General features: G+C 39.0%; 1 protein-coding gene across 3 annotated transcripts in view; it reads left to right on the top strand.

Moving 5' to 3' along the window:
• VPS41 (VPS41 subunit of HOPS complex) overlaps window positions 1-13817 on the top strand; it is a 108595-nt gene that overhangs the window by 49473 nt on the left and 45305 nt on the right. For all 3 annotated transcript variants that reach the window (XM_015281554.4, XM_046923880.1, NM_001012859.1), the window contains 2 exon segments: window positions 9863-9982; window positions 12594-12740. In XM_015281554.4, coding sequence (XP_015137040.1) covers window positions 9863-9982; window positions 12594-12740 — 267 coding nt within the window.

Below are 13817 nucleotides of genomic sequence, written 5' to 3'. Positions count from 1 at the left end.
TTTTTTGCTTGCTTGCTTTGTGGTTTGTTTTGTTTGTTTGTTTGTTTTTAAGTTGCTCAGGAAATCTCTGGATAGAGTAGAACTCTATTCTTATTTTTTTAAGTATTTGTATAAATGTAATTAAAGTATCCTATCTGGACAGTTTGCTAATTTTATGTGTCCATTATGGTATTTTATTTGTCCAAGCTGCAATTTTGACCTTTAGAATACATATATTTCCAGGTTCTGCAAGTATGTTTTGTCATATTGCATATTTTCGGTTAAAATATGAGAAGTTTGATTTGGAACAGTTTCTTAAATTCATGAAATTTTCTTTTTGCCTTCTCTTATAAATTAAGGATGAACAGTCCTCACTTTTAGATGCATCAAACTGAATGCCCTGGCTCAGCCTTACCAGCATGTAAGAAATACAGACTCCTCATGCTTCATACAGCTCAATTTTCATTAGCAGCTCAGTATTCTTCAATGAATAGCTGTTGGTTTTTTTTTTTTTCTTTTGTAAGTAGTGTGCATGTTTGACAGTTTTTGCAGGCTGGTAAGAACTAGTGTTGTCCTTAAAATAATGCATAGTCAGTGTATGTCTTTGTCAGCCACCAGTTTGTGAAGCTTTTTAGTCATGATAAAAGTGGTATGGAAAAAGAGAGGCAGGGAATTAATAGAACAGGACTCTGTCAGGTGGTAAAAGCTTGCAATCACCTGATGCTGAACAGAAAAAAACATCAGGAAGTTAACACATTCTCTTTGGTTATCTTTGATTACTTGACAGGTTGTTTTATATTCTGTTCTCCGGGGAACGGTATACTTGTTTTTAATGCATTCATTTTTTGCTGAGGAACTTTCCTCTTCAGGAAAACTTTAATTGACATCTTAACATAAGGTATTTAGCATTGAAATAAATGTCCCTTGACACCTGTAATTTGATTTTATTGATACATAAAACCAACAAATAAAACCTTTTATCCTTGTGATAGAAGCCATTCCTCTTTTCTCCTTTCCTCCAAAAGGAGCACATTAGCTTATATAACAACAACAAAATGCTCTATAAAGATTCAGAAGGTTAAATTCCACCTACCTTTTTTTCTGAAAAGCAAAAAGTCTAGATAAACATCTCTGGTCTTTATACCTCTCATGAAGTACAAAGCTGAAGATCTGCATAGGGTCAGCAGGCAGTGGGAAGTTCTTCCACAAGAACCAAGAGAAAGGAGCCTGAACCACTTCCCATCAGGCTTTCGTCTGATGTCTGTAGGTTGTTTAGTTGTCACAGCTTCTTCACGCAAGAGATTCCTACCCCCTAAGATCTCTGCATTTTTTAGGCTTTGCAAGGATACCATGACCAAGCTGAGCGGTGCAGTTGATCCAGCAGGGGGAAGGGAAGCCATCCAGAGGGACCCAGACAGGCTGGAGAAGTGGGCCTCTGAGAACCTAATGAGGTTCAACGAGGCCAAGTGCAAGGTCCTGCACTTGGGTCAGGGCAATCCCAGGTATTTATACAAACTGGGGGAAGATCTCCTTGAGAGCAGCCCTGCGGAGAAGGACTTGGGGGTCCTGGTAGACAAGAAGCTGGACATGAGCCAGCAGTGTGCGCTTGCAGCCCGAAAGGCCAACTGTGTTCTGGGCTGCATTAAAAAAGGGGTGGCCAACAGGGAGAGGGAGGTGATTGTCCCCCTCTACTCGGCTCTTGTGAGGCCCCATCTGGAGTACTGCGTCCAGGCCTGGGGCCCCCAGCACAAGAGAGACACAGAGCTCTTGGAATGAGTCCAGAGGAAGGCCACTAGGATGATCAGAGGGCTGGAGCACCTCTCCTACAAAGAAAGGTTGAGGGAACTGGGCTTGTTTAGCTTGGAGAAGAGAAGGCTCTGGCAAGACCTCATTGTGGCCTTTCAATATTTGAAAGGAGCATATAAAGAGGAGGGAGAATGACTGCTTCCATGGGTGCATAGTGATTGAACAAGGGGAGTGGTTTTAAATTGAGGCAGGGGAGATTTAGGTTAGATGTTAGGAGGAAGTTTTTCACATCAAGGGTGATGATGCACTGGAACAGGTTGCCTAAGGAGGTTGTGGATGCCCCATCTCTGGATGCATTCAAGGTCAGCCTGGATGTGATGCTGGACAGCCTGGTCTAGTGGCTAGCAACCCTGCACACAGCGGGAGGGTTGAAATTAGATGATCATTGTGGTCCTTTTCAACCCAGGCCATTCTATGGTCTCGTGACTTCAGTTATTTCATAACTGGCGTTGGTAAGAGGCACACTGCCTGTCCTGCTCTGCCTCCATGGGGAGTGGAGCTGTGGGAAGACAGCTCTTTGAGGTTGTGATGCTGCTGTGGAAATGCGGCTATCCTTGCTTATATCAATCTTAAGAGGAAAAGTTTGCTTAAGGCTCTTATACTATGATCCTTGCCTGAGCTGCGTTCAGTAAAATAGTGTAAAGTATGTGAACTCTGTCCAAACGCTGTGGGGTCTGTCATTACTTTTTGTCGCTTTGGGAGATGGTGATATTATGTATGTGAGCATATTAATTTTTTTTTTCATTGCTTGCTAAGATCATTAGAGCAGATAAAAGAAGCCAGAAAGGAATTCCATCACTTACTTGAACTAATTTTATTATGTGCATTAGTGACACGGGATTCGAGAAAGATGCTCTTGATTTTGTAACATAAATTTCGTGCTGATTTTGGTTTACAGTTTACAAAACAGAGAAGCCAAACCACACATGCACACAGAAAGCATGAATGGCACCCACCCCCTGAGTTCAATATTGTTTTGTCTCATGTCAAGAAAGCACGTTAAGATCTGCTTAAATTTATTAATTTTATAGCCAAGCATCTGCCTCAACGGGATCCTTAATTTTAGTGCTTCTGTGTGAGGGGCTATAAGTTACCACGTCCTTAATTTTCTGTTTTGAGAAATACACTGTTCTTCATGACAATGTATTACATATAAAAAGTATGCTTTTAGTTCGAAGACCTGCTGCAGGGCGTTTTGCAAATGTCCAAGGTAAGCTACAATGTCTTTAACAAAATAAACAGAGAACAGGAGAGAAGCACTTTGCTTTGGGGATGTGTGTTGCAGCTGCTCAGTTCCAGAGACAGGTGGATGGTTGGAATTGATGTGAGCTGCTGTCTGGTGCTGAGATTTGCTGTGTCTTAGAAGTGCAGCCTGACTTAAAGCTGACTTGAGAGCAGTGCTCCCTGGGGTAACTGCTTAAATTGTCACAGATTGCTGGAACTTTAAGTCCACTTTGCATATAACCATATACAATTGCTTATACACATGCAGGCCTGTGCTGGAGTCTTGTAGAGCTTCTTTTTCTTCTAAATTAAATTACAAACCAATTAACTGATTTCAATTGCTTGTTAAAGCTCTTGTTTCTGAAAGTAAAGAACTTTCTTTAAGCTTGGGATACTATCATTGCCTTCCTTTGGGGCTGGAAAAGCTTTTTCACTCCTTTTTTTTTTTTTTTCCAGTGAATAAATGTTATCTGTGTTATCTGTGCATAAAATAAAAAAGAAATAAATAAAAAAAGACAGGTATTATAGAAATGTTGACATGATCTCAGTGAGAAGCAATAAGTACCATACTAAAAAAAAGCCCTTCCTTGCTCCCCACCCCTTTATCTCTGCAATTAACTACATCACCATTGTGATGGCTTGGCAGATGATGGTAAGCCTGAAATAATAATACTGTGTATTGTAAATAACAGAGCATTCTTGTCCGGAGCAGACAGTAGAGCTTCAAAGCAAGGGAAAAGACAAATACTGTGCTATTGAAGGCCATAACCTTCTACCTTTTAAAAAAGGGTCTAATCTTAACAAATAACAGGGTAAAAGCCAACTAAATGAGGGTGGTAAAGCTGAAAACAAGGTGTTCTTTATTTAACTATTAGAGTGCCAATCTTCCCCAGTACATCACCTAAATGAAGGTTATTGCAGAATCTGAGTATCCATTATATCCAGAGGGTTAAAGAGGCAGAACCAACAAAGAGAGAAGACGGAAGGATATTTCAGTTCCAAAATAAAGGTATCGGCTACTGCCTCTTGTGTAAAGAGAACTTAGGAGAGCGGGGCAACTGGGGGTTTCCTTCTTGGCGGGGGCATTGAAGAGAGTCCCTGTTTCATGTTTTGATTAGCTTAAGTAACCAGACAAAAAGGTTCTTGTAGTAAAGTTCCTACGAGGATGAATCACCAGGAATGTTTGAGTCACTCTACTGAATTTGTGCTAATTAAGCTTACTTGGTAAGGATTTCAACCTAGCATAGTAGTGGGGACCCGGCACAATTCAGCAAATGGCTACTGACCCAGTATGGTAGAAAGACATTCAGTGTCTTAAAGGATGCATGTCTGTAGCATGCATTTTCCATGATAACTACTAATTTGAGTATCCAATCCGAAACAATTTAAGCTAGAGAGCCAAGATAAAAGTGAAAATTTACCCTGTGACTGCAGACAGTTACATATTTACCTGTAGCTACATCATATGTGTATACAAAATATGTATGATGGGAATATTTAAAAGCAAATCTTTAATATGGACTGTATTGCTGTTGCTAGAGAAGATGAATTATAAGAGCTGCCTTTCAAATGCTGATTAATCTAAAAATGGTTTTGTCCCATTCATCCTCTCAGAATTAGCATCTGAGTGTATGGATGTCCATTGGTTGAACAGACTCTTTGTCTGTTATAAAAGCAGAGGGAACTTAGTGTTGCCTGAAGCAAATTTCTCATTTCAAAAAATTGAAAATATAATTTCAATATTAGAAGCTTGGGCAGGACCCACTGCATCTCCTGTCTGAAACACAAAACAAGACAGTCTGAATTCCTTTCCACTCCGAGTATAGCGACATTCTACACAGAAAAAAGATAGCAGTTGCTCACAGTGCACAAACAGTAAGAGAAATAGCATTCTTGTGCAACTGCTGTTGAGGGTGGTGGATTTTGTATGCTAAAAGTCAAGTCTGGCAGCGAATGTCTATGATTTTTTGTTTAATTGTCTGCTTTTTAGTGTCAGCAGATGCACTTTGCTTCATGAGTAAGTAAGTGACCTTTACCTCTGAACCCTATGATATGTACTTCATAATAACTGGTTGGACTACTTTGACAAATTATTAAATTGTCAGGATGCTGTTTGCAGCACAGTCCATTTTTAGAAAGCAGATAGTCAGCTGTTTGGCATTATGTTGGGTAGAAGAGCGGCAGACAAGAAAGGCAGATTGCTTTGTAAGCTATAAAATGTCAGTCAGTAAATAGTCAAAGGTCTGGTTTAAGTGAAGGAGTAAATACTATGGCAATTTCTGTCCGTGCATTGGATAATTTACCATAAACACGAAGCAAGCTGTAGCAGCAAGGAAGCTAGCCACAACAGTGCAGGTATGACATTTGTGTGCAGTAATGTATGATGCCCAGATGTATCCTGTATTATTCAACAGACGAGACTTCAGTAGGGAGGTTAATAGCTCTTATTTACTTAATAAGGAGCTTACTTGGTTGTGTTTAAATGGGGTTTGATTTTCACAATAAAGAAGGAAAAAATACATTAATCTTATGCTGTAATGCACAAATTTGGCTTGTGTAAAGAGAGAATGGATTGTAGGCCTTCATGCATCTTGTATGTTTTGCTAAAGTCTGTGTAGAAAACTTGTTTCATTGCCTGAGGTGGCAAGCAAAGAGGATCTAAACACATGGAATGTGCGAGAGCTTGTGCTTCTGTCTGCAAGTCTGCAGAACTCGCTTTCGAAGGTGTTAATTCTGTAGCTGTTTGTGAATAGGTGACAGCTGGAACCTAGCAGCTGAGTTATTAAAGGTATAGCCTCATAAAAGTCCTGTGGCATTTGTTTGCATGAAACACTTCAAAATTTCTAGCTTCTCTTCTTTTAGTTTATAGCCTGTGGGCTATAGGGCAGTAGCTGCTGCATCTCCTCACTGCCATTGCTTCTTTTCCAGCACTGTAGGCTGCCTCCATGCTTGGTTTCCTTTGACTTGCACTGCCCTCCATCAGTCCCTTCTGTAGCATCATTTGGTGATGATATTTGGAAAACCGTCTTCAGCTGAAAAATTGAGGCTTACAATCAACTCTTTTAGTCCATTGCTGCTCCGCACAGAAGTGATAATATTTTATTGTTGCTATGTATTTTCCTAGGGATGCATGATTAAACAGTATGTCTTCATGTGGCATGCTGTTCTATGTTACTTTCAGATACCTGTTAATCTTGGCTGTGCCTGTAAATGTTATTTTTATGCTTAGAACAATGAAAATCTATCACGATCAGTTGTAAATATGGCAGTAGCATTTTAGGTTTTTGTGATCTGGCCTGGCTGAGAAGTAAATTGATAGGACAGGTGCCAAAATACAGAGAATTGCCACAGGTAGGTACATCTTCACACCTGGGCAAACAAAGAATAAGATAAAGAAAATATTTCTCCAAGCATTACTTCACTGAATGCGAAAACTAATCCAACAGTTCTGCCATAGGGAAAGGAAGGGTGGCTCTTCAGATACAAATTGAAATCTCAGCCTTTGGCATCAGTGAAAGTCCTCCAGATCTTTACAGCAAAGATGCTGTTTTGAAACAAAGTAATTGTGTGGAGAAGAGAGGTGAAATTAAATTGAATTATGTCTGTGTATTGATACTACCGAAGCTGCGGTCATCGGTCTCTTTATTCAGAGAACTGAGAATTCCTATACACAGTTTAAAGGCTGGGATTACATGCAATTAGTGTTAATGCTAATTGCATGATAAGCTCCATTAAATTCAAGCACTATTCTCTTTAGTGGATGCACTCCGCAAATAGAATGTTATACTCTCAGAGGAGTTTAATCTCCTGGTAGTGAAAGATATGGAGAGATGTATTCACTAATCCATGAGAATTATTTTAACTTAAAAGCAAAAAGTGTCCTGCACCCTCCTCGTCTCATACATTTCAATGGGTCTTTTTTCCAAATGATCCAGTACACAAGCATAAGCACTTAAGAAGTGCAAAATAGTTAGTAGTGAGCTATGAGGAAATCTCACTGTACTGTGAAGGAATGTGGATGGGGGGGACCCTTACAGTCAAAGTTTGTTTTCTTTTGTTGTATCTGTGTTACCATGTTGCAGTACGTGTGAGAGATGCTGGAAATGCATTCTAAGCACTACTGTATTGTAACAAAGAGCTAGGAAGATTTACCAGGGTAAATCAAAAAAAGGAAAGTATAAACTCTATTGCAGAGAATGCAAGAAAGTGATTTTGTGTCTGCTGTTGAAATATAAGTACTGTGAACGCTGACTGCCAAAATGTGGGATTTATGAGAAATAAAGCCCTAAAATGTTTTTCCCCTACAAAAAAAGAAAAAGGAGGTAGTAGGAGGAACCCCTTCAGGAGTGGTGGATTTTTGTTATGTGTCTAGCTGCTATTGAAGCTTTAAATGGCTTTCTGGTGTAATAAATATTTCATTACTAAGACAGAAAGGAGGACCAAGAAATAAATTAGGCTGCTTATTTTGAGAGAGCTGTATTCAGTGTATTGCAGTTCAAAAACACAAAGTTGTATGTTCAGTATCTCAGTATTTGGGTGTAATTGTTGTAAGAAATAAAAAATAAACCACATTGAGTATCAGTAAAGTGGAGGTAATTTCATTGCAGACACAGTAGTAAAGCACATTTTGAGATGAAAATATTTTTGTTTTGAAGCCATTCTGTTGAGTGTCCACTAGCTTCAGTGCTAGACCTATTGCAGTTCCTGATGTGAAATGGGGAGTTTAGGATGCTGCAGTGGTTCAGTTTCACTTTCCGTTTTTTAGAAGTATTATCAAGCTGATGTCTTCTACAGCCCTTCTTTTGGTAATTTAACTAAGTAGGTGTAGAGTTAAGCAAAGGCTGATTTCGTTTTTCTTTTTTCCTTACAACTTCTTTATCAGGTGAATTATTTTCTTACAGCTTTTACTCAGGTAGAGCGCCATGAAAAAGCATGGTGTTCACAAGCCACCAACAGTAACAAAATAGCTAGAAAACATCATTCTAAGCATCATTCCGTGAAACAGCTGGATTCTGTGTGCAGTAGGTTAACTTAAATCACAGGTCAGTCATTATCACAACAAACTTCAGGTAATATAACTTCAGTATCAGCCAGTTTTACCTCACATCATCCACATCAGTTTTTGCAGCCATGTCCAGTAAGTCCAAATGGAAATGCCATATATTTGCTAACCTCTATATTGGACTGTATTGAAAGCAGGATCTGGGTGGCTGTTCTTTTTCATTGGGAGCTTATGAACTAGAAAAAATGGAGTTTCCAAGTCTGGATCAGTAGGACACCTAAAAATTTCAATAATGTCCTCAGTTTCTAACAGCAGCTAATTCATTTCAAATGAGTAGTGCTCCTGTTTCGTGTCTACCTACCAGATGGCTCAGGCACGGTCCTCTGCACATCACAGCCTTACGAGCGTAGATGTTATCCTGGTTTCAATGCTTTTACTGTGTTTGCTATAAGATAACATATTCTGTGAGAGTTTTGTTGCCTGGCCTTTTCATGGATGGAAAAATCCCCGAGACTCTCTGAGGCGGAGTACTTCACATGAGCTGTGGGACAGGCACTGGGTCATTTCAGGAGGGCTCGAAGTGGGCTACTGTGCTCAAGTGAGAAGCTTGATGTCAGCAGGGTAGTTTGTGTGAAAGTTTGAGGAACATCCTGCATAGTTGACTATGTCAAACTTTTGGAGAAAATATTTGTATTCTGGTGCCATCTTGTGGCTTTAGGAGAGATAAGCAGTCTGTGTAGTTACCTTAAAAAAAAAGGAAAACTTTTTAAAATATGTTATTTTAAGCAATTATTGTCTTATCATTTGACTCATTTATGCAAATAGGGGGAGCAGAGAGAAGCCGTGAATAAAAAGCATGTACAACTGGATCTTAAATAGGAGCAGTAGGAACTTAGTCATTTGATTTAGACACATGAGGTTGCAATTTTACACTTGTTAATGGTCCTCCGGCACTTTGTCAGCCAGGGTTCAGTTTTCGCCTGTGTTTGTACTGAGGCAAAAGTTGGCCACGTTGGTGCTTCCCTTATTTGTCCCTCCAAGCACTGCACTTTGCATCACTTCAAGTGATTCCATGTTATGATCTTACTGAATAACTTCCTGAAATCACACAGAAACTGGGAAGTAGTTGAACTGTCAGGCAGACTGTGGGAATGTAATAGTGTTTTTCTTTGCTCTACAAAGTATTAAAAAAAAAATACTCTGTTCTTCTAGACATGATAAATTCCTTCCTTATTTGCAGATCCTGGTATACCCAATCACACCTTCAGCAGTGCTAGTTGTACAGCGTGGTTTGCATGTTTGGGACCATGCAGCATCTCTCGAGTCGTATTGAAGGCTGTGCGGTCTCACACAGGGCCAAGCACAAGGCTGCAGTCTTGGAGGTCTTTGATCATTTTGACTACCTCTTAAGTATAAGGGATGCCTTTTTACCATCTTCTGCTTTTTTGAGGGAAGAAAGAGCCTATCACCTGATCAGTGGATAGGTGTGAGACAGCCTGGTTTCTTTCCAGCTTTCTAAAGTGTTGCCACAAGTGCTTAAGTTCTCAAATGCCTTTGTTGCTTTATCTTTAAAATAGAAATAATCATACTTACCATTCTTTGGAAAAAGCTTGATAGGACGGCTGCTGATTAATAGTGCAGTGAAAGTAACTTGATGTCTGTAGTATGTGAGATTCTCAATGTTAATGTACTCCATGAAGACATTCGATTACATTTTCTTTTATGGTAGGTATGTGTTTCTCCCTACCATTAAATTCAAGCAGAGTAAGAGATAAGGAAACAAAATCCCACTTCCTTTGTTTGCGTACAGCACTGTGTCACAGAAATATTTCTTGATGTGCTTCTTTGTAGTTACTGCTATATGAGAGAGGCTGGATGAACAGATGGAAGCCTTCTGTTTTACACGAAGGGGAAGGAAACATAAGAAATGTAAAATGGAGAGGACACTTAATTGCTTGGGCCAATAACATGGTAAGTGTTTGCCTCCTCTCTTAAAAGAGCAAAAACACCTCTGCATTACACTGTTATTTGAAATGTTTCAGTGAAGCAAACTAATTGAAGAAATAATGCCAGTGTGAACTCTTCTTTATATAAAGTATATTCTCCCCTTCTCATCCTCCCCCCTCCAAAAGTCTAAGTTTTGGAATTTGTACTGAACTGACAATATAATACGTATTGCTGATGTTGCAGATGTAAAAAATGACAGTAATATTTCTTCATTTTGTTAGACTACTTAAAAGGATAGACTTAAGAGAAAATGGGCCCTTTTTGCTCAGAGTGTAATTCATTTTAAACGGAAACATTGCTTTCATGCTGAGTGTTGCATTTCACCTAACACTGTGTATGTAATTGATGGGTCAAGGTCTGTGTTTTAAAGCTAAGAATGAGAGATACATTTTTAAGCATGTGTCGTGTCTAAATTTTCTTTCTTCTTCTTTTTTTTCTCTACTGTAGGAAGCATTTATTAAAATATTTTAAAGCTGTTGTTCTTTTATTCTTTTTGAAAAGCAGTTTGATATGAAGTTGTTAAAGGTAGACTTATTGTTTATTTGCTTCCCTTTAATGACTGCAACTTAAGCGAGTGCTTGTTATTATAATAATAGGTTATAACTGAAAGGTTTTATTCTTTTCAGAGCCATACAATTAAAATATATATTCTGGGTGAATCTGCAGGGAATAGATAGGACAGTTGAGGAGAGCTATCCCTAGAGATTATGTGCCACATCAGAACACAGAATACTAATAAAATGTTGAGAGCCATCTGTCAGAGACAAAAAGCCATGGTCAGGGCCTATCTTTCAATGAAAAATGAAATGACACTTGCCCTCCGAAAGATTAATATATTTGGTTATTGGCCTTTTCCCTTCCCCCTTTACCTTTTTAAAATTTTTTCCATCCTGTAGCAAGGTTTTTGTTCCTTTTTTTCCTTTCCAAACTAAGTCACAGAAAATCATTTATAGCCTTGCTGCTTACTTTCTCTCTAGTTACTATTTCCTTGTACTTTTTGGTTTTTTTGTTACCATTATTTTATTACACACTGCATGTGAGCTTGTGAGATGTTGGGTAGTTTGAGATGGGCTTCAGGTTATTTTGGCAAGGTCTAATTCTGTTTTCATGTGTTCACATAACGTGCTTGCCACTGTGCCCTCTCCTTCCTCCATGACCAAGAGTGTAAGTTTTACAGACAGACATCGGAGGACAAAATCCTCAGAGGCATTAGCATGCCTCACTCCCACAGAAACAGGTTTTTCCATCATGATAGGAAATTGACTCAGGAAGTCCTTTCAGTTACAGTGCAAGTGGCATGCTTTAACTATAGAGGATTCTATCCTGCTGGTTTGAAAGCCACTTTAAATGTAAGCTAGTCTACCCTGAGCAGGATTTACTTGCCTTGTAGAAAAACAGATGTGGTGTGGGTCACTTATTTGAAAATAATCCTGGAAGACAAAGTGCTGAGATTAATAAAAGGCATATTTATTAAAAAACAGTTTAAGCAAGATTACAGACTTCTTTATAAAATGAGCTTAGAAAACACAAAGAACGAGATCCTTCTGTATGTTACCCAGAGATGTGGTCTCTGTAAATGCTTTGTAGAAATTGTTACGTAGTCTTTGTTTTTGTTTTGTTTAAGTGCTTTTTGTGTGTTGGTTGGTTTTAGTTGTTGTTTTGTTGTGTTTTTTTTTTATTATTATTTTATTTTAATGTTTGAAGACTTTTAGCCTAAGAGATGTCAACAGGAGTGTTTCTGTTCCCTTCTATACCACTTATTGCTTGCAATTTAAGTTTGAAAAAACAAAAAGGGGAGGTGAGGGTTAGGGAGACAAAACTTGGCTTAGGCCATGACCCTCATATTGAGGTTCTTTGACTTTTAAACACTTGTATTGGTGCAGCTGGGGACACAGAAACTTGCAGTAAGGGGGAACAGAAACAGGCAGGGGAATCTTTTAAATCAGTTGTGTCATTAGAAAAATTCTAACATGGAATGGCATCCTGGATACTGACCTTTCAAGGTCCCTTCCATCCCCTTTTCTGTGATCATAAGACTTGTTTTTCTGTTCACTGAGCTTAAGGGAAATATCTGCTAAAATGCTTTGTGTTTTTCTGGCAACATTTGCTATTAAATCACAGAGTGCAAGTTATTACTTAATGTGAATTAATCTCTATTTGGCTATTGGAAAGGTTATAGCTTGCCTTTTCTAAATGGTATGGAAAAATCTGATTAATAGCTCTTCAATGCTCTCTCTCCCTCTAAAATGACTTTAATCTTCCTTTCTTTAAACTTTTTGTTCTGCTAGTTTGGGTTTTTTTCCTGAAGAGGTGGTGAAAAATCACATTGTGTAAACCAAACATCATTTAAATATGCTTGTTTTTCCCTTTCAGCGTAAGATCTTACCGTCTCTCCTGTTACTTCCTGGGTTAGATTGGTCTTTGTATCAACAGCTTTTTGTGTTGGCATTTTCATCTGAACCCTGCAACTTACGCCATAAACTGCTATGACTGTCAAACTGTGCAAAATAGTATGGGCTCTGGTGGTTAGGAGTTTGTCATACTGAATAAAGTCCGCTTCTGTTTTAACTTTCAGGGAGTGAAGATACTTGACATGATCTCCAAGCAAAGAATTACCAATGTGCCTCGAGATGACATAAGCCTTCGCCCAGACATGTATCCCTGTAGCCTTTGCTGGAAGGATAATTTAACACTGATTATTGGCTGGGGAAATTCAGTAAAGGTGCAATTACCTGTCTTTGTAATAAATGCTTGCTGTTATCACAGACAAACAGAGGATTATTTCTGAAAAGCAAAGACAATCGAAAAAAATAGAGTTTGGTTTGACTACAGTCTGCAGAACTCCTGCTGCCATAGAAATGTCATTGGACTGACCCTCATGAGGAGGAGGAGTGATAGACACCCAGCGGTCAGACAGATTTCTGTGTGTGAGCATGCAGCGAGTGTAATCCTCAGGGACACTTCTCTGTGCCTTCGAGAGACTTCCTCTTTTGAAAGCTTTCAGAGGGGCTTTTGAATTCATTTCTTTTCATTAGCATTAAGGAAGAACAACTTATCATGAGTTATTTTTGGAGGGACTTATTTCTGAGGACTTTGATTGCTAAGGCAGACACATATTTTGAGCCAACCATGGGGTGAAAAGAAAAAGGGGTGGGATGGGGAGCTGGCTGCTTAGAGTTTTGCTTTGCTTTCACTAGGGAACTGGCATTTAGAACTCATGTACTGCAGGCTGTCTGTGATTTGTGCAGACCAGTACCTGAAAGGAGTTTGTTAGGGCCTGATAGGTGTTTTCTTATAACAGCTTGCTACATCATTGCACAGTGGGAAATTAAAAGCACTTGGTGGGAGTAGTTAGTGAGGGAAAGTACAGTAATGTAGGTGAAGCATGAAAAGCTTTTGGAGCATTAAGCTTCGAATTTTACAGATGAAGAAGTTTGTCCTAAGTTTGGCACCTGATGTTCCCATTGTTTTGTGTGTGCTTCCTGACATTTGGGTATTTTCATTTCTTTATATGTATGTACTCTCCCATTACTTGGAGTTGCAATAGCATGTGCTTACTGAAATAGTGAGATAATGAGACATTAAGTGTGAGAAGATACCAAAATCAAGCTCCCATATGCTACTATGAAGAAGTCATAGTGAGAAGATGCTTTCAGATATCTCTGGTGGTCCATCTGCCTTCTCCTCTCTCACTATATTTAAAAGGCTGAGGGCTACAATTGGAAGTTTCCTTTTGGATTTTCTTCCCCAGTGATGCATCATCACTGTTTCAGTGCTTGTGTTTTTCAAAGTCCAGAAG

The sequence above is a fragment of the Gallus gallus genome, chromosome 2 (genome assembly GCF_016699485.2).
Source record: "Gallus gallus isolate bGalGal1 chromosome 2, bGalGal1.mat.broiler.GRCg7b, whole genome shotgun sequence".
Classification (NCBI taxonomy): domain Eukaryota; kingdom Metazoa; phylum Chordata; class Aves; order Galliformes; family Phasianidae; genus Gallus; species Gallus gallus.
Note: the sequence above shows the minus strand (reverse complement) of the source record. Positions and strands in the feature narration are given on the sequence as shown.